This window comes from Sceloporus occidentalis, unplaced genomic scaffold (assembly GCF_023333645.1).
Source record: "Sceloporus occidentalis isolate IW3139 unplaced genomic scaffold, rSceOcc1.0.p SCAF_4, whole genome shotgun sequence".
Lineage (NCBI taxonomy): Eukaryota > Metazoa > Chordata > Lepidosauria > Squamata > Phrynosomatidae > Sceloporus > Sceloporus occidentalis.
Window position 1 is genome coordinate 79,927,413 of NW_028316984.1, and position 26,444 is coordinate 79,953,856.

The 26,444-nt window shown below is 43.0% G+C and overlaps 1 protein-coding gene across 5 annotated transcripts in view; it reads left to right on the forward strand.

Annotated features, from left to right (window-relative positions):
- Window positions 1–2,724: 2,724 nt before the first annotated feature.
- The window catches only part of SPEG (striated muscle enriched protein kinase), a 177,556-nt gene continuing 153,836 nt past the window's right edge, over window positions 2,725–26,444 (forward strand). For 3 of the 5 annotated variants that reach the window (XM_089520475.1, XM_089520473.1, XM_089520474.1), the window contains exon 1: window positions 2,726–3,392. In XM_089520475.1, coding sequence (XP_089376601.1) covers window positions 2,915–3,392 — 478 coding nt within the window. In that variant the 5' untranslated portion in view covers window positions 2,726–2,914. Of the gene's footprint in view, window positions 3,393–26,444 lie in introns of all 5 variants that reach the window. The other 2 variants (XM_089520471.1, XM_089520477.1) reach the window with 1 other exon arrangement.

Genomic DNA, 26,444 nt, shown 5'->3' on the forward strand with positions numbered 1-26,444 from the left:
TATGTTGCCTCCTATAGACTCAACATTGTGGACAAATGTTTGTCTGAGACTGGGCTCCTCCAGATGGGGCAAATGGGTCAGGAGGCTGTGGTATTTGTTGCTGTAGTTCTCAGGTTGTTGATGCTTGAGTATCCAAGAGGTTGTTCTCACTAGGGGAAACCCTGCGTTCTGAATCGAATCCAAGGAGTGGTGTTCCTATTAGGATCCGATTTAAACCTAGAACGGTTCTAGAGCAACCCGCAATCGTCCCCACTACAAATCGAATCGTAGAGCGGAATAAAATTTTGAATCGAGTTTTTGTCATTTAACGCGCGTTAAAAAAGATGTAGGGTCTGACCTTCGTTTTTCCCTTGATTCGAGTTAGGAATCGGAGCATTTAGATAGGAACGACAGCCTTTGAAATCGGGTTAGCTGGATGGGAGGAGCGGAGTGCGATGGGGCTGGCCTTGGGGGAGTTGCCCTTTCTGTCCCCATCCGTCGTGGCTGTCGCCATTTTTGCTTCCCTCACCCCTTTGTCCGCTGTGGTCTTTCAATAAGAGATAAGGATTATTTTTATTTTTTATTTTAATGGTTTACAGGCGCTTAATCTCTTCAGCGCTTTAAGCGCCTGAAGTCCCGGCTGCTCAAGCGCCTGCATCTGCCAAAGGAGTACAAGGCTTCCCCCGGTGGATTGCAACCTCCCCTCTGTGGGGGGAGAGCCCATTTCTAACGGAGGAGAGGCAGGAAGGCAAGCCTCCTCTCGAAGAGGCATTCCCTGCCCGCTTGGGCTCTGATCTCGCCCAGGCAGGGAAGGGAAGGCTCCTCGCGAGGAGGCATCTGATCTCGCCCAGGCAGGGAAGGGCTCTGATCAATTGGGGGGGGGGGGGAATAGAGCCTTTCTCCCTCTCTTTCTCAAACGGAATCTGCCTTCTCCTCCAACCCTGGAAAGAGAATCTTTGGGAAGAGTGCTCCCTCCCTGCTTTTCCAGCAGCCTCCTTCATTGATCTCTGTGCTCTCTGAAGGGATTCTCCCTGGCTGTCTTGGGAGACATGAAGAGGGGATGCTGTCCTGCAAAACCTATCCCCATAGTTTCTCTGGAAACAGCTTGGGCTCCTCAAATTCGCTTTGCCAGAAGCCTCCCCCATTGATCCCTGGGCTCTCTGAAGGGATTCTCCCTGGCTGTCTTGGGAGACATCAAGAGGGGATGCTGTCCTGCAAAACCCATCCCCATAGTTTCTCTGGAAACAGCTTGGGCTCCTCAAATTCGCTTTGCCAGAAGCCTCTCCCATTGATCTCTGGGCTCTCTGAAGGGATTCTCCCTGGCTGTCTTGGGAAATGAAATGGAAACGATGCCAAAAATTAAATCGCTTCCAAATATTCCGGATTAACGTTACGTCATTCTGACGTACTATTGATTGACAGCCCCAAATAAGGCATGGAGGAGAAGAATCGATTTATTTAAACACCGATTTCATGCCAAGTAGGAACGCTTGCAGGTAAAAACTTCAATTTAAATAACCAGATGGGAACGAAGAATAACGCGTTTCGGAACGCGAGATAACACCAGGGTTATTTTGAATTGGTTTTATTAAAAACGTTGTATTTTAAATCGTTTCAAATATTAAGTGGGAACAACCCCCAAGAGACATTTCTGTTGTCCTGGACTATCTCCTACCAGTTCTTGACATCAGTTGCAAGATTTTACCCCCACCCTTAAGTGGGTTTCTTTTTAATTCCAAGACACAGTGGAACAATTTGTTCTCTTCTCCTCTCCAACTTTCTTTTTAAAATTTTAGAGTTATAGTGCATCTGTGAAACAGCACTTTTGACTATAACTCTAAAAATTAAAAAAGAAAAAAAAAAAAGACAGGAGAAAGTTTGCCCTGAAAACTATAGGAAACTACATATCAATTAAAAAAAATCACAGGCCCTAATGCAGATCTAAGAAATCATTACCAACAGTCTTCCAAAGGAATGAAATGAAGGCAAGTGGCGGTGACAACAGCTGGCAAAATCTGGAAAATCCTACTCCCACCCCCAGTAGCATTCTGAATTTTTTGGTGCCCCTGGGCCAGAGAGGGGACACACAGTCTCCACAGTTGATACTCCAGGTGATCAGGGCTTGCAAAGGTAGCTGTTGGGCTACAATTCCCAGAATCCCAAGCTATTATGGCCAATGGGCATGTTAAGGGGTTCTTGGAACAGTAGTCCCCGAATCACTTTTCAAAGTTATACTCTTAACACGATTTATGCAGGAATGAGGAAGGGAGAGCTGGGCCTGTTCCTCCTTGCTGTCCAGTACTAATATGGAAAGCACCATCCACCCATGTCTATCTTTGCTAGAGAAGCTAAGTCACCCCAGTCATACGCTCTGCTCTTCTCAGCTTGGTTCAAGGAATGTGACACATCAGACAGCAGCTGGTACTTGGGGGGAGGAGGAGGAGAGGGGAAAACTGCACAGAGGGTGGGACTCTTTTGTCTTGGGATCCCCCAAAAGCAGGGTTGGGGGAGTCTGTGGTTTGCAGGCCCACTAAGAGGTAGTAAAGATTTCTAGACCTACAGGTTTGGGGAGCAGGTGGTGAGAGGAAAACTGGGAAGGCTGATTCCTCAGCAAACTGTTGGATTCCCTCTGCCTTGGTGTGTTCGGATGGGCTGGCTGCAACCTGAGACCAACCTAAAAATAGTTCCCTGCCTGGCAGAGAAATGACCTTCTGGGACTTTGTCCGGCTTGGGTGGGCAGGCACCTGGAACCACGTCAATGCCCCCTGGCAGGTACCCAGGAGCTGGGGGGCCATGCGCATACACACAGAGGGTGAACATCAAGTGAGGGGAACAGCTACTGGGGGGCTTGGCTGGGCCCCGTGGGGCTGGTAAGATCACTGAGTCCTGGGCGAGGGCCTTTGATGGAATAGGACTGTAACAATCCAGGAGAACCATGTCAGAGCAACCTAAGTTCCCTGGTCCCCAAGTAGCCATGCAGAAATCCCTGGGAGAGAAGAACTTCAACCGAGCCAATGAAGAGGCTGGGGGGACACGGGGACGAGGCCTAGGAAGAGCCCCACCAAGCCCTGCCATCCCTCCTAAGAGAGCCAAAGTCACGGCTGAGCAAGAAGGCCCTGCAGCAGCCCCAGTCTTCCTACAGGAGCTGAAGGATGAAGCGTTCAGCATTGGCCACGACATCCTGCTGAAGGTGGTTGTGATTGGCAACCCCCGGCCATGCTTGAGCTGGTACAAGGAGAAGGTACTGATTGTCTCCACCAAGGAGAAAGACAAAGAAGAGGAGGAGGAGGAATATGGCTGCCTCCGGATCTGCAACAGCAAAGCTGATGATGCTGGGATCTACAGGTGTGTGGCTAAGAACCAGCATGGCGAAACAGTGAGCAGTGCCACAGTGAGAATCACAGACATGGAAGGTATGGATAAAGTGTGTGTGGAGGGCAAAGGGCTTGTGGAGGTCAGTCATGGTGGAGTATGCAACCTGCAGGCATGTGCCAGAGGTCTAGCTGGTTAGGACAGCCTTTGAACCAGAAAGTAGCAACAAAGTTCTTAAAGGGGAACGATAATCACTTTTCCTTCCAGGCATGAGTATCCTTCTGTCTTTAGATTCCAGTTATTTCTAGGGGTGTATCCACATTGTATAGTTATAACAATTTAACTGTTGTGGCTCCACACTAAATTGTGAATTGTAGTTTGATGAGGGATGTCAAATTCTCTATTGCATTCCTCTGAGGTGAAGCACTAGAGCTTTCTGGCAGAGAATTCTAAGCCCCTCCCCAAACAACAGATCCAGGATTCCATAGGTTGGAACCATGGCAGTTAAAGTGGTATCAGAGTGCTATAGTAGGAAAGTATGGATGCACCCTACAGTCAAATAATATCCAAGATTCTGCTCCAGATGAGATCTTCTTTTCATACTAGTGTACAACTCTGGGAGTGGTAAAATAATGATGGAATGTCTCTAATCATATGCAGAGTTCATTTCCTTCATCAGTCAGCAAGCACATGGCCTCCCCTAATACATTTAGTATTAATGAAGGTTCCCAGTCACAAGTTATTGTCTCTGAAGCTAGCTTGAGCCCTTGGACCTCTTCTGTTTTGAAACTAATCCTGGCATGGAACAGATCTTTGCCATGAGTAATGGCATGATGGAGGCATAACAGTGATTTCTGTAGGCTATAATGGAGATGGTTTATCATTTGGTCATAGGTAGAGAAAGTTCCTTTCGATAATACAAACCCAAGAATTCTCCATCCAACATGGCCATTGAAAGACTCTGGAAGCTGTAGACCAATGTAATTGTTCCCAGTTCTATATTTGCCCCACACAAGTGTAGGCTTTTTTGCTTATACAGAACTTGGAATGAGGGAGAGGCTATGGTGGGGATGGTGTGGACTAGAAACTGAATATTTGTTACTATAGGTTCTTAATCTGAATCATGGCCCATTGTCAGAATCAATATAGTCACTCTCCCCCTTTTTCAATTGATAGGGTAACCATGTGTGAATTAAACACAAGGAATAGTCTGAGCATGTGTAAACTGACACCTCATTATCACTGAATCACCATAGCTTTACTTCACATGTATAGGATTAGGGCAAAAGAAAAAAGGGAACAAAAGAGGGGGTGGTTCATGCAGATTTGAACCCTAGGAGCGGGAATCTTCCCAGTTTTGTTATTAAGCACTCTTCGTTACTCCTGTCAGAGTCCTTTGAAATCTGACAGGAGGATCAAGTGTGTGGCACAGATAGCACCAAATATGATGTTTTGCTGCAACAGAAACCTGTCAAATATCAGAGGCTCTGGGGCCAGGCATATCCTATTCCCAGTCATGTGAGCACAGCAATCCTTGACATCTGAAAGCTGAGTCCTTTCAGGAAATTAAACTGCCTCGCCTGGTGCCACGTAGATTGCTTCTTTCACCATCTTCTGAGTCATTCTTCCTTCTCTCTTGCATCTTAATATGATCTGTATTTGGGCAGTTGTGCTGAATTCAGGACAGGAACTGTGATTAACTGCTCAACCAACTAAGGGACCCTGTGCCAGTTTCAGAATTGGTTTCATTACAAACATATAGATGTGGTGGTGATTAGGGAGATTACTACACACTGCTTTTAAATGATTGCAGGAAGGAAAGAGCAGCTTTGGTAATACTTATCACACCACAATGCCTCTGACCTGTAGCAACTGTGTTCCCAAAGTGGTTAAGGCTTCCCTTTTCATTGATGGGGAAAACCCATAAATTATCTCCCAGCTGCACTAGTACCTGGGTGTGAAACGTCACTGCCAGGACAGTTGCAATATTGGCAGTCATGTGGTGTCAGTGCCTTTCTCCTTGTCCCGACTATCTATTCCCAAGCAGCCTGATTCGCTTTATAGATATATTTTTCTATTTATTTTTAAAACATCAATTGCAGTAGCAGAGCTCAGGACTTGCATGAAAAAGTTAAAATAAAAATAAATTAAAATATCTGAAAGGCATGCTGGGTAGGGCATAGGGCAGGGAGGCAAGGTTGAGAGGGAATCTGGAAGAGCGCGCAATGGCAGCAGCAACCCCAGTTGTGCAATTGCAAAGATATATAATAATGGCTACTCTGAAGCTGGTATATTTTCTTTTTAAAAAACTGACAGAATTGCTCTGCTGGTGTTGTAATGTCCTTGGTTTAATGTGTGGCCATGGGTCAGGACTGTCTTGATAGCAGTGTAGCTGAGACATCCCATTTTTCTGCATTATTGCTCTGTAATCTCTGCTTCAATTTTGGCTTACTGGGTCTGACTCAGAAAAGGCTACTGTTTCTTCAAGCAAAAATCAGAAGGGAAGGTACTGCTGGGTGAAGTCACTTAGCTTCAAGGCAAAAGAAATAATCTGAAGGGAAATATCCTCTCCTCCAGACAGAAGAAGCTTTCAGATTTAGCTCTCTTAATTTTGGTGTATCACTGACAATTTTGCAGCCTCGCTGTACCCCAACTCCTTCTGAGGGGGAAAAGCTCCACATGTATATAGCAAATGCTATTTGGCATGGCATCAGAGTTGTGTTTCTCTGAACATGGCCCAATGTCCCAGATAAATTTCTTAGTGGCTGGTGTTTTCTCATCCTTTGAAAACGCACTGGCATCCATTTTGTCAAGGAGGTGACAGTCATATCCTGTGTGGATATAAATATGTCTGGGCTGAATTCTCATGCCTCCTTGTCAGCATCACAGGAGATATCTCAAAGTTCGTTTTAACTGGAGTTTCATGGAGGTTTCCTGAATGGGAAATTTGTATATCTACCCACTGATCCATAGGAAGTATTACCAAGCCACTTACTGTACGATCTAGCCCATCCTCAGAGGGTCTCAGAGTCTTACAGCAAATGAGTGTATGTTCAAATCTTCAAGCCTTGCCTAATTAGGAACTGTAAAAATTGGCAATACTGTTTCTCCCTAGCCTTTCTCTAAGATCTAATCTGCATTGCAGAACTAATGCAGTTTGACATTGTTTTAACTGTCATGGCTCAATGCTGTGGAATTTCGGGATTTGCAGTTTGTTGTGGTGCTAGAGCTCTCTGACAGAGAAGGCTACATATTTCACAGAACTACAGATCCCAGAGTTCCATAGCAAGCAGCCATGACAAACTGCATTATTTCTGCACTGCAAATTAGACCTAAGACTCCAAGGTGAACACCCCCAGGCAGTTGCCAAGGTTCAAGGGCCCTAGCAGGGCTCACTGGCACGGATAAAAGCTGCCTCTTCTGCCCTCCTGCTTACCCATGGGCTTTTCAGGCTGTGGAAGCCTCAGGAGGGTCTATGAGATAACCAGCCATGTTGATGTTGCCATAATACTCTGGAGCACCTGATTTACTCAGTGGCCCTCGGGAAGTTGGCCAGTCAATAATGCAGGCAGCTTCTCAGACCCACCACTACCAGAGGAGTAAACAAGTAGAATACAAATTATTATTATTATTATTATTATTAGAACAACCCAGTAATGATTACCTTGGTAGAAGTGGGCCCTTAACCCTGGAGTCAGCCTTGGAAATCCAGCTGGCAGCTGTTTTGTAATTTGGTCTGAAGTTTCTGTTTCCATCAGCTCTTGATAAATATAGTTCCCATTCACACTTTTTGTGATAAAGGAATGAGATTGGTAAAGGAATATGTCTCCCTCAGACATCATACATTTAATATAAAGGGATGCCAACAATCCACATGAAGGTAACAGTCTTATCTGCTACTGTTTAAAGGAGATAAATCCTATATAATCTGCCTTTGGAGAAAATAATTATCCCATACCTTATATTATATGGATGTAGATCCGTTTCCACCTACATACAGGAGGACCAGGTGAAGCAGCCCACAGAATTGCTGCTTGTCCTGCCTCCTGAGAACATGTTCAGGATTATTTAATGTTAAAAAAAAAAACCATAGCCTGCAAGGTGATGAGAAACCATAAAAGAACTGACTGCTACAAACTGAAGAGATGCTGCATAAACATAATATGGAAATAAGCTAAGCATATACAAATAGTATATTGGGGGACATAAAAATATATTATGCACTTTTCAACCATTATTTCTTTTTAATCAATTGTGAATCCTAAAATGGCAAATAGTGAATAAATGAACGCCTTTGTGTGTGCGTGTGATTGCTTATGAAGCACAGGCGGTAAGACTTCAGCATCTGTTAACTTCCATGTCATTGTGGTGTGAACCCATTTTTGATTTTAGCCTAAGCATGATCTACTACTGTCATCTTACCTTACCATTGTCCAAGCTAACTAGGGCTGATGGAAGCTGGGGTTCAATAGCATCTGTGGATTAGCATGTTCTTTAGTCTTGTCATAAACATACATAAATACCTACTCGTAGGATGCAGTGCAGAATTAAGGTTGCTGACAGAAGCAGGAATCAGTACGTAGAGAGATCTTGTAGCACCTTTGAGACTAAGGGGCTCGACAGACCATCACAAAAGGGTAGGCTGGAGCTGCCCAGTTTTGCTTCCAAGGGACACTGCAGCAGCCAAACCGTGTGGCGTCCCTTTGCACCAAAAAGAACCCGGAAAAACTGGCCTGATACAGACGGGAAAAAGCTGATTTTAGGCCTCATTAGGACTGGGCGTCCATACGCGCCCAGCCCTAATAGCGCTGCCCATGCACCATCTTGCCATGGCCCCACCCACATGGGGTGTGCGACGATGATGCACATACATTTGTGTGCCCAAACGGCACTTGCAGGAAGTGGTGGCACCAGGGCACGCAAGTGCCATTATGCCGCTCCTAAAAAGAAGTCGCTCTAGGCAGCTTCTTTTTAGGGAGTGTGTCAAAGCTGTGCTGTGCGGTTGGCACAACGCTGACAAGGGGCAAAAATGGGCAACATGGAGCCACCCATCTGTATCCCCCCCACTGGGTTCTTTTAAGTCCACGTGGCTGACATAATGAGTGCACCATTGGCACACTGTCACGCATTGATGATACGAGAGCGGCGCCACAATTTGTGGATGCTGCACCACGCTTGTGTCATCATGGTGGGATGCCATAATGGCAGTGTTCATATGGACTAGGGTTTGGGAGCGTGTGATCGCTGCATGTTCCCGAACCTTAGAATCGGCATCAGGATGGCGCTTCCCGCTGATTTGTACCAGACTAACTGAAAGAAAGAAATTGGCAGCATGAGCTTTCATAGACTTCAGTCTACTTCTTCAGATGCATTTGGCAGAGTGTAAGCCAGGCCCAGTCATATATGTCACTGGTATGTGAGGATGTCAATTCAAATTACAAATCTTTTGCATATGGAAATGAAGTTTCAGGTCCAGTTTTAATGATGTATGGTCGTTAGTGCACAAAATATAGGAAACTGGTCTTTGTGCATGGAGATGAACTGGCAAATTTAGTTTTGCAATGGGACTAGCATGTGGTGAGGGGAGTAGATAAATGTAGGGCACCCCCATGAGGTCAGATAGTGTTTAAGTGTGTGTGTGTGTGTCAGGAAACTATTGTCTTTGTTCAATCCATTGTTGAGGGACTGTAGTCTGTGGATCTGCCTTTGTAGTTCTTTTGTTCAATGACCACTGTTCTGAGGTCTGAGATGGAATGCCCAGGGAGATTGAAATGTTCTCCCACAGGTTTTTGTGTATTCCCATTCCTAATGTCTGATGTATGTCCATTTATCCTCTGGCACAATTGTTCAGTTTTGTAGTACCATGCCTCTGAGCATGGCCTCATCTTAGTTTGTGTGACTTTCATTTTATGTTTTTTTTAAATTGTCTCATTTGCAAATTTGTGAGATATGTAAAATAGAAGCTGACTGATTCATTGTGGCCAGGTTGTTTGCCATCTGTTTTGCTCTTGCGGACAAAAAAGCTACTTCAGAATCACAATTGGTTCACTTTATGCATCAAGGCAGCACTTCTTACCAAAGCGCATGCCACACAAAGACCAGCTGGTCTTTGAGGGAACCACAGCATTGTTTGCCATAGAACACAGGAGATTTTGCTGTGAGACAGACTGTACAACTGTGCTTACTACGCCTCGTCAGTAAAAGAAAAACAAGAACATTGTTCTGAAGGAATTGATCAATACAGTCATCGGTAACTGCGGGCAATGGTCGATTGACAGAATGATCCTATAGTCTGGCTCAGTCCAGTCATTCTACTGTAACACCAACACTGGGTGATTGATAGGACTGACAAAAAAGCTGGACAATTCCTAAAAATGCCTTTTGAAAGCAGTTTTTAAATGTAGCTAGAAGATATACTTCATTGCATCAATAAAATAATAATGTTCCCTCCCTATCATTGTCTTATTTTGAAACTATACGACTTGGGTCCAGGCTATTTGAAGGACCATATATCCCTTTATGAGCCCATTAGAGCTCTTCTGCAGATCTTCTGCAGAGGCCCTTCCTTCCATCCCACCATCTTCTCAAGCTTGTTTGGGGGAACAAGAGAAAAGGCCTTCTTGGTGGCTGCTCCCAGGCTTTGGAACTCCATAGGGAGGCTAGGATGGTTCTGTCCTCCTTCCATCAGCAAGTCAAACATTCAGATACTGTCAGGCTTATAGAAATTGACTGGAGTGGGATTTTAATTATGACCCGTGTTCTTTTTAAGGTTTATAGATGGTCTTTTAATTAATTTTGAATGACTTTTTTTTCTTCACATGTTGTATAAGGTTTGCATATGTTTAAGGTTTGTATATGGTCTTTTAATGAATTTTGAATGATTTTTTTAGCTTCATACATTGTGGAATTGTCATTTAAATAATTTTTATATTATACAGTACTTTTATGAAAATTTTCATATAGTTGTTAATATACACCGTTTTTAAATATGAGTCCCATTATTGGAAGAAAAGCAGTATATAATAGAATAAAATAATAATAATAGCCAGAATTCTGTTGTATTTTTGTAAATGGACTTAGCTATGCAAGAATTAGAATTGGGCAGTTTTGTAATGCCCATATCCAATAGAGGGCTGCTGTTATGTTATTATACAGAAGAGCTAATAAAGTGTCCAATCTGCATTGTGCACTGATGTTCACTGGTCCCAATGCTCACCAGGCACTCTTGCCAGCGTCCTGTTATGCATCTTTGCAATGCACTATTATGGTTTCTTAGCACCTCTGCTATTAATCTTAGTATATATAGCAATAGCAATAGCAGTAGCATTTACATTTCTATACCGTTTAATAGTGAACTCAGCACTTTATAGCCAGTTTACAATCTGTAAGCCAATTACCCCTAACAAGCTGGGTAGTCATTTTACTGACCTACGAAAGGATGGAAGGCTGAGTCATCCTTTGAGCCCTGAGATTGAACTCACAACATTGTGGCTGCAGCACTGGCATTTAACCATTGCGCCAAGAAGGCTCCCTAAAGTTACATTAGGTAAAATATGATACAGGATTCCAGTGAAGAGCAATAACAACAACAATGATGATGATAACTATAATAATAATACAGTGCATCCCCTGTATCCTGGATTTACCATGAAAATACAAAACTTCAGATAATAGCAAGCCCTACTGAAATTAATGACTTCTGGTGGAGGCTGACCTTGGAGTTGCACCTCTCCAGGCATTTTTAAGTCTCTATAGTCAACACATGTCAAAAGCATATCACAGAATTGCACTGGAGGACCTAGAAAATGCCTAGAGAGAAACTATTTTTTCAGATACATGTAAATGAAACCACAGGTACCAGTCATGCAGATATGGAGGTTGTACTGTAATAATGATATAACTTTGTTCTGTCCCCAGATAATCAATAAAAGTAACTAATTATAGTAACTGAAAAAGTACTAGTAATTGCTTTCCATGTCATTTATTATTTCTAAGCTCTGCCCTGGACATTTTTGTGTTGGTGCAGACATCTGCATAGCGAAAGCTCCATGTGATTAACTCCCCCCCCCCCCGCCCTTTTAAAAACTTTTATTTATAACACCCTTTTCACCAAACGTGGAACATCAGACATATATACTCAAGAGCAAAACAATGCAACACTATAATATACTAAAGATATGACAATCCATTTTGGCAACTTTAGGCACACTCAGCAGCTTAACTGGGTGAATCAAAGAGGAAGGTTTTTCCAAAAACAGGTAAGATCATTCTTCATATGGAGGTACAAAGGAAGACAGTTCCACAAAATGTGGAACAAGATCCTGAAAGGCTCACTGCCTTGACAGAGCCATATGCATTGGTGAAACCGCCAATAATCCTTTGCCTGTAGATCTTAAGTTCTTAGATGAAACGTACCAAGCTAGCTGAGCTGCCAGGTACTGAGGGACCTTAAGTACCAAAACCAAAAGCTTGTAGTGAGCCCTGGCCCAAACTGGTAGCCGGTGGAGGGATCTATGAGGAAAACAGACATGTGAGTATTTAGGGAGATTTAAAACCACCTGAATGTCACTGTTCCAGATTAAAACCAGAGGAATAAGAGAGCAGGAAAGCTAGTCTGCCAGTAGTCTATTACAATAGTCCAGGCATGAAATAGCCAAGGCCTGGACAAGCAGATGAACAGTCTCAATGGTCAAAAACCTATGACTCCTACAGATGTTCAAAAGATGGAAATTATAGGCCTTTGCATTTGCTCTGATAAAGGGGCACAGAGAGAGAGAGATGATCATCCAGCAGTACTCCAAGGATCCTGGCAACCAAGACAGGGTCAGTGCTTAACCCTGTAAACACAGTGGAGGGCATGAAGTGGGACTACTGGGTGGTCAAGTTGAAACATCAGGGTCTCTGTTTTATCCAGGTTCAACTTAAAATGGTGGGTGTTCATTCAAAGAGAAACACTCAACAGGCAGTCTGTCACAGACTTCCACATGATAGCATCAATTGAATCAAAGCTCTGGAAGATCCAAGTGTCATATGTGTAAATGTGATATTGGAAACCCCACTTCTGAAATAAGAAACCCAAGGGAAGCATATATAATGAGAAAAAGAATGGGGATACAACACTGGTCCTCGAGGCACACCTACAGTTACAAGGAAGGTTGTTGGTATAGCTCCCTAAAATGAAACAGTGTAAGAACTGTCCAACAAAAAAGATTTAAACTAGGAAGAGTATTCCCTGTTTTCCCAGTTATGCCAACCAGAGTAGTACAATTGATGATTGAAAGTATCAAAGGCTGCAGAGAGATCCAATAGGATCAACACCAATGTTTGATGATAAGCCTTTGCCTTATTCAACTAAGAGCTCTGATTGCCGTGGAAGCCTCCATGTTAGCAGCTTTTTTATAGTCTGACTTTCCCTATGCCAGCATCAGCAGGAACACAGGGCATTCTGTGGCATGGCCAGCTCCAGAAAGTATATTGGAGGCAAGACCAGCAATGTTGTCCACTTCTGTCTCCACACATCAGATTTGCACATGGGGAGTACCTATGGTTGCCAAGTCAGGACCACAGGGCCAAAATCTGAAACCTAAGGACAACCGCTTGCAATGTCAAAGGAGGCTGGCCCTGCTGCTATTACAGGGGACAGCCTCTGGTAGTGCTATTAAACATGGTGCATTAAGAATTGACGGTATTTGCCTTTCAGATAAAAAACACCATGTCTAACAAATAGAATCATAGACTCATAAAGTTGGAAAGGGTCCCATTAGTCATCATGTCTAAACTGCTGCTTGCAGCATCTCCAGCCAGAGCATCCCCATCGAGTAACTATCTAGCCTCTTTTAAAAGATGTCTAGAGAATGACACTTCACCACCTCTCTAGGCAATTGGTTCAGTGACCAAACCACTCTTGGCCAACTGATTCCTTCTAATGTTCGATTAAAATCTACCCTCTTGCAACTTAAAACCATTAGAACTGGTTTTATCCTCTGCCAAAGCAGAAAACAAGCCTGTACCCTCCTCTCTGTGACAGCCCTAGACATATTTAAAGAGTGCAGTTATATTAATTCTGTTTTCTTTCTCTTCACCAAGCTGAACATGTGCAGCTCCTTCAACCTTTTCTCATGTTTTTTCCTTCATATTCATATCATCCTTGTTGCCCTTCTCTGAACCCATTCCAACTTGTTTACATCCTCCTTAAAACAAGGTATCCAGAACTGAACACAGTACTCCAGATAGGGATAAGGCCTGACTAGTGCAGGCATTTCCCTTGACTTGGAAAATATGGTTCTATTAATATGGGTGAAAATAGTATTTGCCTTCTTTGCTGCAGCATTAGTATTGTGTCATGTTTAATTTATAATCAACAATAATCCCAAAGTCCTTTTTACATGTAGTATTGCCAAGCAAAGTATCCCTCAACTTTTACTTATCTATATGGGTTTTGTGGTCTAAATGCAGAATTTTGTATTTGTTTCCATTGGTCCTTATCACATGGAGGTTTTTGCAACTCTGATCCGACGTGACTGCAGTTCCAACGATCCAAATTCACACGATAACATGATGTATTACCACATGTGATTCCTTTCTATGGGAGCTCCTTTCATGGCACTTCTGCAGTGAATCCAAAGTGACTCCTCATTTTGGTGAATTTGGTAAAAAGTGAATTCACAGAATTCACATTCAAGCTCACTTTGATTTTGCTCCAAATTGGTCTGGTGTGGAATGCAACTTTGCTCTTGGTACACCCCCCTCCAAGGTCCCACATTTTCCATGATGCTGTGCTGCAATTTTGCCCCATTTACTTTGGGTACCCCCCCCCCCCCGGCTTCCAATACTGCCGAGGGGAAATACGGTTGTTTCTGATGCTGCTAGGGAAAGGGCAGAGAGCTACTGGGGAATTAATGTATTCACATTTTAACATGGACAGGAGACATGCTGGTCAGGAAGGGGAAAGCGTCTGTTTCCAATGCCGCTGGGGAAGGCTGCTTGTATGGCTGCAAAACCAGACCATGTCTCCCAGAAAAAGAGTGCTAGTTTGGGTGCCAAAAGGGACTCTAAAGCCCATAGAACCTGGAGCTGTCATTCATGTGAGGCTAGCATTCACGTGAAAGTGGAATTAGGAAGTGGCCCCTACTTCACCCCGAAAGTGCAAAGGTTCATGATGCGTTCAGACCCCCACTGAGCATGTGCAAGGGTCCCAATTCGAATAGTTGAATCCGCATGGTATGCACTAGTGTGGTAATACAATTTGCACTCACTCCGCTTTGTGTGAATCCACATCATGTGACTTGCCTTGGATTCGATTCCCCCTCGATTCGGAAGGGCAACGGAAGGGCAACCAGGTGTGATAAAACATGCACGTAAGAATGTGAATTCGCATAGCTGAACCAGGAGTCACCCTGGATCTAAGCTGCAAAAATCTCCGTGTGATAAACACCATTGACACACAAACACACACACTTTTCAAGTTGATGTTCTCACCCTGAGATTCCTCTTCTCACTCTGAGGACCAATGGTGGTGGTCTAGACCTTGAAATACGGGAATCCTAAAAACATAGGACTGGGGCTAATGAGAACACCATAAAAATGGATGCAGAAACAAAAGTGAAAGTAGCAACAGTAATGAGACACTTGAGGGCCTTGTGGGAGAGCAAAAATGAGATTGGAAGGTGCATGTGGTCCATGGACTGTATTTTCTCCACCTCTGCCTCCTATCACTTGTGATGTAGTAAGGCCAACAATGCCCCTGCATTGGCTAGATCATGAATTTAATCTGTAATGATGGTCACTAAGGTCATGACTACATCAACCTCCCATCCATTTTCCCTCCCACACATACCGCAACAAAAATGATGCCAAGTGCTTTAAGTTTATAGACTTGCAATGCTGATGATGAGCTCTCCTCCATCACCCCACCTGCCTGTTCTAACACAGCTTTTGGCAGAAAGCAATAAAGACTGGATGTGCACTGCTAGGAGGAAGTGTGGGGAGAGATCCAGGATACTGTGTGTATTCTGTTCATGTCTGGCAAAGCAAAGTGAACAAAATGGAAGCCTTTTCTCTTGATTTGGGGCTGTGGAGAGAAGAGTACTCCTGCCTCTCCACCACCCCATTGTTCCAGGTTTCTGCTTTCTTGGCTGACATTTCTTTTTCTGCTATCCAATCACCTTTGTTTTGAGTCCAAAAGCCATTAAGCAAGATTATAGATGGCCACTGGGACTCCCAGGCCTGTCTTTTGAACATTTCCCCGTCAAGCACAATACTGTGCTCATTAACTGCTTCACACATGACTTGCTTCGTTTAAGATAGCACTCCTGTGAAGGAACTGTTCTGTGTACAATTACAAACCCATCCTTCCAGACTATTGCATTGGTGGCTAGGGCTGAAGGGGGTTGTAGTTCTAAATATCTGGAAGGGAACAAGGTTGAGTGAGGCTGGTGTATAATAAAACATATGATGTGAAGGCAAATGTACAGCTTTCTATTTTGCTCATGTAGAGGCTGTACAGACAGGCCTAAGGACTGGAGCGCAGCTTTGGCACAGCTTCTGGCCTTTTAAAATGTGTGTGTTGTTTAAACAACATGCCTCCAAAGAGACCCGAAGCAGCTTTATTTTGGCCTGTCTGTATGGGCCCGTAGAGATTATACCCCAAGGACCCATTGCCATTGTGGTGTATATCACATTCTCACACTGTCCTGATTTGGCAGGGACAGTCCTGATTAATCCTCTTTCATCCTACTTTTTTCCAGCTGCTTTTAAAATGTCTTGGGCGGGATACAGACCGCCCCTTTGAGGCAGCCTGCACTCGCCCCTTTTCCCACCGGATCAGGGCCTGGGCATCTGCAGTGGCAGCTCCAGAGCCCCCAATCCGCCACTTCTCCAGGTCTCGGGGAAGCGGCAAAACGGAGTGTCCTTGGGGTTGGAAAGAGGTGTCCTTGGGGCTTGGGGCTTCATGCTCCAAGGACACCCTGACAGCTGGGGGGAAAGAGAAAAAGAGGCCGCTTGGCCCCTTTCTCTTCCGTACTGCTGGCACAGCCGTGTAAAGGCTGCGCCAGCGATACACATGGCAAAAAGGAGCTCCGTTTTGAAGCTCCTTCCGGCACCGCTGAAAGGGCACCACAAGCGCCTTGCAGCGGCGCAAACTTATCACATCCATGCCATGCTCTTTGGCTGCTGCGTGGACGTGACGGCATAATGGTGGCACCCATGTATACAGGGCGCCGCCATTATCATGCCGCAGGTACGTGCTAGGGTTGCAGGGCTTCTGTAAAGGATGCCCCGAGGCAACCCTAGCACATATCCAGGCCGTCACAAAGTGCCGGTCTGGAAAGCGCCTTGGTTTCCCTTTCTTTCTCCCACTTTTCCCCTTTAGCTGCTGCAAACTGAGTCCAAAGTGCAAAAGTAGATTGCATTTAATTAATTCAGCAGGGAAGGAAGGAGAGTAGGGATGAAATCTTGCTCTTCCCTGTAGGCTCAGGAAAAAGCAAACTCCTGCAGCCTCTTCTGGCTTGTCTGTTTTTTCTCATTAATAACTTTTGCCAGTTTTGTCACATTTTGATATTGCCTGCCATACATATTCCAGTTTTCATCTGTGAAATATTGGAAGGTGTGGTACACATGCTGTCGAAAACCATTTCTGCATTGGCTGCACATGCACACACAATTTCACTGCAATGTATAGTGGTATCTTTCTGGTAAATTAATTATGTTTGAAGCAGCTTAAGGACAAGTTTCTCTGGTACATTCCAACACATGCTGATTTCAGATCTGGTGTCCCTCCCTGGTCTGCATAGCTTTTGCACATTTTACTGGAATGCAAAGAGTTCTACCAGTGCTCAAATTACAATGGGATCTATCTATCTATCATCTATCTATCTATCTATCTATCTATCTATCTATCTAATCAATCTCCCCCTTGTAATTTACCACACTAGCTCTCATATCCTCTATAGTTCTATGAAAAGGGCTAAGGGGCCAATTATATATATATATATATATATATATATATATATATATATATGGGGCCCCGATCCGGTGGGAAAAGGGGCGAGTGCAGGCTGCCTCAAAGGGGCGGTCTGTATCCCGCCCAAGACATTTTAAAAGCAGCTGGAAAAAAGTAGGATGAAAGAGGATTAATCAGGACTGTCCCTGCCAAATCAGGACAGTGTGAGAATGTGATATACACTACAATGGCAATATATATATATATTTGGCCCCTTAGCCCTTTTCATAGGACTATAGAGGATATGAGAGCTAGTGTGGTATAGTGATTTGATAGTGCTGATCTACAGAACACTCTGACCTTGGACAAGCCAGCCTCTCTCAGCCTAAGAGGAAGGCAATGGTAAACATCCTCTAAACAAATCTTGCCAAGTAAACCCCATGATAGGGCTGCCATAAGTCGGAAATGACATGAAGGCACACAACAACATGAAGAGTATTTTGTTGTTGTTAATCGCCTTCGAGTTGATCTTGACTTATGGCAACCCTGTGGATAAGACATCTCCAAGTCTTGCTGTCTGCTTAGGTCCTGTAAATTGATCTTTTTAATACAGTCCAACACTGTTTTAGTGTTTTTGTTTCTTCATTATCTAAGTTGAATTTGTGGTCATTATTTTTGTTTTCTTTATGTTCAGCAGTAGCCCTGCCTTTGTGCTTTCTTCCTTGATGTTCCTTAGCAGTTGTTCTAGGTCTGTGAATAGTATGATGTCATCTGCATATCTTAGATTGTTAGAGGCACTCCCATGTCTTTAAGGGTGTTCCATAACCTTCACAATCTATGCAGTCAAAGACTTTGCTATATTCTAGAAAAAACATGTTGATTGATGGAGGGTATGATTTTGCCAATTTTTTGGGGGGTGTCTGTAGATAAGGTTTAATTAAGATCTGGGCTACCCTTGTGCCAAGTTCAGTCAAGAAAGAGCTAGGCAAAGCCAGACTTGGTTCTGAAAGGTGTTTTATTATGCAACCAGATGGACTCCACAGGAAACAGATCAATTATGTGCCCCCAGCCCCACAGGCTTGTCGGCATCTATAAAGCATGTTGTGGATCATGTGGGGATGAGAAGAATAGGTAGCAGAGGTGCAACAAAGTAAACAACTGACCACTGATTAAAAAGAGATAGCACATCTTCCTCTTCTTTTAGTGGAAGGCCCATATTTTATTATCAGTCCTACATATTTCAGAATGCAGTTTGCACACCAAAGTGACTACACAGAGGGGAGAAATCTCTAGTCAGAAAACAAGAAGCGGGCTTTCCAGAGACAACAACAGTATTCTAGGGCAGTAGTTCTTAATGCTTGGCTCACCAGACATGTGAGCTCCCAGAATTTTTTACCACTGAGAGACTGGACCTTTGGGAGGTGAAGTCCTAAATATCTGAAGTTCCACCGATTGAGAACTACTGTGGTCAAAAGCTTATAGTTCGGGATACTCATTAGGGAAGGGTGGTTTTTTTAAAAAAATTCTGTTTGTTGTTTTTTTAAACTGAAATAATGGCAACTGTCTAGTTTTCCAGTATATTGATGAAAATTAGAACTGAGTGCTCTTAACAGCAGAAGACTCAGACAAAATGCACACCTGAACAACTATGACGGAAAGGGAAAATGAGATCATAACAGAGATAGGGAGCCAAAAAGTGCAAGGAAGGTTTTTCCATTTGTTTATATGAAAGGATATCATTTTCTTCTAATTTCATATTTATGATCTTAAGGCCTGTCAGCTTTTTGAAAATGTTTCCCTTAAACTATGTTGGGGTGTTTCCTTTGAACTATGGGGTGGTGGTCAGATACATTTTTCACATTTTCAAAGTCCTACTAATAAAATTCCACTATCTTCAGGAAGGGAACTTGCTTGTACTGATAAAGCAGGGTGTTCCTGGGGTTATAGGAAAATAAACTCTTATCCAAAAGGTACAAACTAACTTGCTGCATCAAGGACTTTTAGTCTAGCAAGGTAACTCCATTTCTAACAGAGGCCAGCTGGATATCCCTGTAATCCATCATACAAGGGGTGAAGGATAGGGCTAGCTCTATTGGACATCTGAATGTGCAAGATCTGACCTTTAGTTCCTAGGTATCCAAATTTACCTGTGTGTCCCACAACAGGAATGTATTCCAACCATCTCCCCCAGTCTACAGTGACAGCAGAACTCTTAACTTTGTGTGGTTCTAACCATGAAATATAGTAGTAACAAAAGGAAAGAACAACAAATATTCCTAATAATAAATATAATATTTTATGTAGAGCAAAAACATTTAAGTATTTGTGAGAACTCTCAGCCTTTCAAATAATATGATTGTTGTTGCTTTATAATAATAAACTCACATTTTATATATGAAATTACAAGTATCTTCTGTATCCATATGAATTACAGAGCATCAAAGAATCAGGCTTAAAAAAATCATAACCCAAATCATAGCAATTCACTGGAACTGAGATTCAGGTTCTCCTTTGAAGTACATTCTTGTTCTTTTTGTTTTGTGCTTTTAAGTTGTTTCTAATTTATGGCAATCCTGAGACAAACATACTATAGGAGTTTCTTGGCAAGATTTGTTTAGAGGTAGTTTGACTTTACCTTCCTAATCTGGGACATGCCCAAGGTCACCCAGTGGATTTCCATGGCTAAATGTGGGATTCAGAGCATGGTCTCCTGGAGTTCTAGTCCAGCACTCAAAGTATTACATCATGCTGGCTCTGACAGTGCGATGACATTAGCTTTTGAAGCCACCGTGCTTGCAGCATCAGAGTCTTAAAATTCCTGAATAGAGGTTGGGTGCCTTCTCCCCAGGATGGCAGCCCAGATCCTGTGCAAAGGTAGGTGTGCTTAAATTTAAGCTTCCCAAAGAATTAGCCACCTGTCATTTTATCCCAGCAACCTGGTTGCAGTTGTTAAACAGAACCAAACTTAAGCTTAGTTGATTTGGTGTCCCATTTCAGATAAGTAGAAATAACTGTCATAACTGTTGTGTTTTGAGGCTTAAAGCTCTGGGAAGGAACCATTCAAATTTACACCAAATCTAAAAGATGCACACTTTATTATTCTATGGCTGTTTCCTGGTCAAAGACCACGTGCCAACTGTCCTCAGTTTCCCAGACACCCAAAACGAAAACTGGAGGTAGATTACCTATAGTTAGTCCATGACATTCTCCAAAATGTGGCCTGGATCAAAGAAGAGCTCTATCACAAACATTACACACCTAAAGATTCATATCGTCTAACTGTGCCAGTTTGGCAGGGATGGCCTCAGTTAATCCTCAACTGTCCCACTCTCTTAGCTGCTTTAAAAACGTTACTGTTTTTCTCTGACATTCCTCCTTTGTCCTTGGAATTACTTTATTTCCTGCAAAGTGAGTTCAAAGTGTAAAAGTGGTCTAGCATTCTGTTAGTTACAATAGTGTAGGTCCAACTTAAGCTGTCATTACCTACTTTTTGGTCAGTATGCAGGCTGGAATCCTTTACTGACCAAATCGCATAAAACCATTAAGTGATGCAGCCCCCACTCTATGTTGGGGGGGGGGATTAGTGGAGTTACATCCATTTCCTGTAGCTGAGTGTGCTCAAGGGCATCATCTGTAGGGGCTTCCTGAGGATCTGTGGAGGTGCCTGCAGATTCCTGTTGAAGCACATCCACCTACAGGAAAATATCTAGATGCCCTCTCTCTGCAAATCCTTTTGCTCTCCAACAATGAGATATGGTCAGGAAATGTAGCTATGGAGACATATGTATGCGTTACATAATGTCTCTTGATGCAACATTCCTGCCATAGTTTGTACTCAGTTAATTTAGCAGGAGGGAGAGTTGAGGAAAGATGGAGTCTTGCCTTTCCCAGGCCAGTAGGCTCATTTGTTTTGTTTACCCAGTTTTCCTAAACTCTAAATTGCAAGGTTTCTCTGCTTAAAATAGCAATTTTGTATATCTTTCTTCATTAGTAATTTTTGCCCTCTGGTGGCCTGGCCACAACTTTTTGACTGCATTCTGATGTTGTTCAGCTACACAAGTCTTAGATATCATGTGTGAAATGCTATACAGTATGAAGATTTAGCACTAGGAGATGGGAGGCATATGATTATAGTAATCAGGAATATGCTAAAGATTAAAAAGCAGCTTCAGCACATTCCCCTGCCTTGGAAAAGCTTATAAAAGAATGGGAGCAACCAGGATCAGCAGTAAGGCTTTAAATTAGCAATTTCTATCATAGTCATAGAACAATTAATGCCTTAAAAATAGTGTAATTTGCAGAGTCTGTTCTATTTCCTTCTTCTGGTCTATCATGTGGCAGGGAGAGAGAGTTTTGAATTAATCTTACTTTCCTGGGGTTTATCAAAGACACCGTGTCATGAAATCAGGCAGATTGTTGGTCCAGGTTAGTTTAGGCTATGAGGCAGACCAGAGAGACATACTTTGTGGAGAGCATAAATCTCCAAGACAGGAGGCAAATCAAGGCTGAGACATTGGCACTAAGTCAGCTTCACTGCACAGAGAAAGGCAGTATGAAGTAGGGAACGAGGTGGTAAAATGGACCATGCTGTTTCAAACAGCAGGTGGGTAATTACATTTTTTATAGAATGTACCATATTTTTTAAAAAATATTCACAGCAAATAAACATCAGAACATCAGGAGATGAAATGGGCTAGAACCCAGTGCTGGCTGCATAGCTGAGAGATCAATGGGCCTTCAGTAGCTACAGTATCTTCTTAGGACCTTATCACACTAGAGGAATCCCTCAAAGAAATGGGATTTAAAGTAGATTTAAGGTAGAAAAAACCTGCAAATGCTGGAGGTTTATCACACGACATTTCTGCAAACCTGAAATAATGTGAAAATAAAATGAATGTAAAGGGGAGAAAAATGACACCTTTTTAGTTTTGGAACTTCCCGAAAGTAAAAAAGGTGTCGTTTTTCTCCCCTTTATGTTTGCAAGGGGTCACTGGGGGCGAGATCCGGATGAAGGAGCAGGCAAGGGATGATGGGACAGGTGGTAGGGGGTCACTAGGGGCGAGATTGGGGTGATCTTCCACACCAGACCAAATCGAAGTGAGCTTGGAAACAATTTTTGTGAATTTGCTTGTTAGCGAATTCACAAAAATGAGGAGTCACTCCGAAGTGACTGTGGATCCGCCTCGGAAACCCCCCCTCCCCATAGAAAGCAATCATGTCTGATAATACATCACGTTATAACGTGAATACACATGGCTGGACCCGCAGTGACTCCGGATATGAGCTGCAAAACCCCTTGTGTGATAAGGCCCCTTAACTCAGTTGCTGCAATGTGAATGCAAAGTGCAAAAGTAGTTTGCAGTCAGTTAACTCAGCAGGAGGGAGAGAAAAGGAGGGGATAGAGTCTTGCCCTTCCCAGTAGGTGAAGGCAGAAGCAAACTGCTGCAACCTCATTTAGCTTTGGAACAGAACATCCTGCACTTGTGTGACAGGATGTAAGGAAATGGAATTAACACATTGTAAAAAGCAGGGGAGGTCTGCCAGTGAAGAGGAGCTCAGTTGTCCTGCCAATTATGCAAGGCTTTCTTTGAAAAGAACCCCTTTGAATTATGGCACCCATTGAAATGTGCACCAAGTGTTCTCTCAATCTCTCTGTCTCACAGATATATTTATTTCCTCCCTTCTAATTTTCCTAAAATAGGTCCAATATTGCAAAAAAGCCTTCCTGGTTAGAATGTTTTCCTCCAGTTTCCCCCCATTCTTTTTTGTTTGAGCTTACATTCTTATCCATGGTTTTGCATCCAAAACCTTTAAAAAAAATATTCCAGGGTTCCCTTGCTCCCCCCCCTCCCCATTTTTTCTCCCAAGGATCATCTCTCTCATCTAGATTCATGCAATATTTCAGAAATTGCCTTTCACCAATTTCCATGGAGACCTTTTAAATTATTATTCAGGCTTTATTTAGCATTGTGCGATTAGCAGTTTAAGGAGGGGCATTTAGAATTCTCTTAGGCATCACTGAACTACAAAAACCAGAATGCAACAGGAGGCAGCCAGAGCAGTAAAAGTGGAATAGCAGCACTATAGGAGTGTAGTGCAGCAATATACTTAGCTAGCTCTGGGATAACAGAAATACACTACTATAGAAAGGGATCTTGTAGCAACAACTGAAAGAAAAAAGCTGGCAGCATGAACTTTTGTAATCCTGAGGCTACTTCCTCAGTAAAGTTACAGTTGAAAAAAACATGATGGTCTTTTAGAATGTCTCTGGTCTCGCTCTTGCACACATATCCCAAGGAAAGGTATATTTCCATTTATCATGGAAAAGTACATTTCACTTTTGGGAAATATTGGTTTAATTTAAACTGACCTGGAGAGTGAGAATAAAAAGTCCTTGTAAATACTGGGGCTTCCCTGGGAATATTTCAGATTGATGAAGACATCAAAACAGGCAAACAAACAAACAAAAATCAGGACAGGAACAAAACCAAGGACTTCCTATTTTTTTCAGTCTATCTGGATGGGCCTTGAAATTTGCATAAACTTTATATTTTTAAGTCTTAGGTTTACTGTTTTTCTTCTCTCCACTTCTTCCTTTTGATTTACCAGTCTTCTGTATGTGCCAGTGCAGATTGTTAGACTGTAAAGGGGGAAAAAGTGTAACAAGCAGAGGTCAAAGACTGAGGGAGATTTCATTGTTTACTTACTTTGAGAATTTTTTTTCTTCAGAACAATATCCTATTTATATTAACAATAGAATCATACACCTATTTACTCAGAAGTAAATCCTAATGAGTTCAATGGGATTCATTCCTAGGAAAATGTGTACAAGACTGAGAAGTGAGATATTCTAAAAGGCCAGTAGTTTTCCCCTCAACTATCTCTTTTTAAACTAATTATATCCCATTTACTGGAGCAAAAACATTGGATTATAATTCCCCCATCTGATTTTTATTCTAAGAAGCATCCTGTAGGTTAAGTGGGGAAGGTGTAGGATGCTGGGTTGTGGTCTGATCCTTAATCTGCATTGCACAGAAGAGGCAAGTATGAATACAAAGTTCATACAGTAGATTAGGAAGAGAGCTATAATTTTGAGAAGACTTGCTTTTGTATATATTTAATTGCATTTCCCCTTTTTTTCTAGGCTTTCCTAAACTCAGTATATAAATTCTAAGGTTTCTCCACCTAAAATAACAGTTTTGCATATTATTCCTCAATGCTAATGTTTGCTCTCTTTTTGTCTGGCCACAATTTGACCACACTCTAATGCTGCTTGGCCACACATTTCCTAGTTTTCATCTGTGAAATGTTGGAGGTCTTTTAATGGTAGCCATTTTTTTTAACCTCACAGTGCATTGAGAAGACAGGATTTCAATTTCATGAAAAGAAAGAGGATGGTTGCAATTGTTAGAGGGCAAAGTAAAGTCTTCAGCAGGCATTGCTGTTGGATTGGAACCCAGTAGCACCAAGGACCCAGTCAAGGATGGTGGATATTGATGCCATCCATCTTAGTACAGTACCAGAGTCCCACCCTTTTAGGGCCTGCAGGCGCATCCAGATTTTTGAGAAAACGATGTGGGTGCCATCACAAAATAGTTGCCATAAGTTGTTCTGATTCACAAATAAAAGAACAGCCAACTCAAGAGACAAGTAATGTTCTCAAGAAAAAGTACAAAGCAGAAACAGTATTAATTTTCTCCTTTAATACTCAGTCTAAGATATGTGTATGTTTTTCATTGTGACTACAGACTACTGGGACTGTGGGTAGGGGGTCAACTCTTTCTGATCCTGCTTGCATGCTGATGAAAATGTCCCACTTCCCACATTATGAAAATCCTTTCTGCACTGAATATTTTTACAATAATCATAATCAGAAAACAGGTGTAGCTGCTAGACAAGCAATTTAAGTCATGCATATATTGTCCCTGAGCTAGAGTTGCCAGGTTTCAGGCAGTGGAATCACTAGGGTGGAGGGGGTTCAGACCACACCAGGTAACACCCCAGAAGAGGGGTGACATCTGATCAGGACCTCCTCTCGTTGCACCCCTCATGGCTTTGTTGAGGTGAAGGAGAGGGCTGAGTGTGCCCTTTTGGCCACTGCCACCCACCCCCCTCCCCTGGTAGCTCCCCACTACACTGGGTGACACCAGGGGTGGGGATGCCACACATCTCAGGGCATTTATTGAAGTGAAGTCTCCACTACACCAAGGTCTCCATGCAGGGAGACAAATTTCAGGATGAGCAGCACTGGAGGAGGAGGATGTATGGTATTTGTGTGTAAGCTGGCTTTAAAGCCTGACCCCCTCCCCCCACTGATTCACAGCTGATGCCAGAGCTGTTTAGCTTAGGACAAAAATTGTTGTATGTGTGTTCTGCTTACACACACATCACATACCAAAAGCCCAAAGTGAGGAGAAGGGACCAGGAAGAGGCCCTAGTAGTAGGTGCATGAACATGCCATTTTGAGCAAGACAGAAAGTGCATACACTTCAACATTTCAAAGATGAAAATAGTCTAGAAACATTAGAGTGTGGTCAAAGTAGTTAAATTGAAGTCGAAGGCTTCCATGGCCAGCATCCATAGTTTTTTGTGGTGTTTTCAGGCTATGTGGCCATGTTCTAGAAGAGTTTCATCCTGACGTTTCGCCACCAGTGGCTAAAGTTATGAGCGAGGAAGAACATACAAGCTATGAGATGCTGCAGCAGTTTGTTTTTGCCTGAACCTCCTGGGAAGTGCATGATTCTCCCCATCCTCTCCTCTGTCTGCTGCTGAGTTAATTAAGTGCAAACTGTTTTTGTACTTTGAATTCAGTTTTCAACAACTGAAGCAGGTTGAGGACAAAGGGGGGGAAATGGGAAGAAGAGAGAGAAATTAGCATTTTAAGAATAACTGAAAAAGTGAAATGACAATCAGGACTGTTCATGCCAAATCGAGACAGTTGGAGGGTATGAAACTGGCATCATGGCTTGAAAGATGTCTTGTAGCACAAAGCCAGGGAGAAGTGCATGGTCAGAGGGAAAGTCCTTGTGTGCTAGCTCATATGGAGGGTCTGACAAAACTCCCCCATATGACACGTGCAGTAGGGAGGTCTGTGTGGTGGGAAACTCAGCAGTCACTGCAGTTGCTATATTTTGCCACCAGCCCAGCCATGAAAAAATCCCCATCTTACTCACTAGATTTTATTGAACTTCTGGACTCACTTACCTGCATTCCC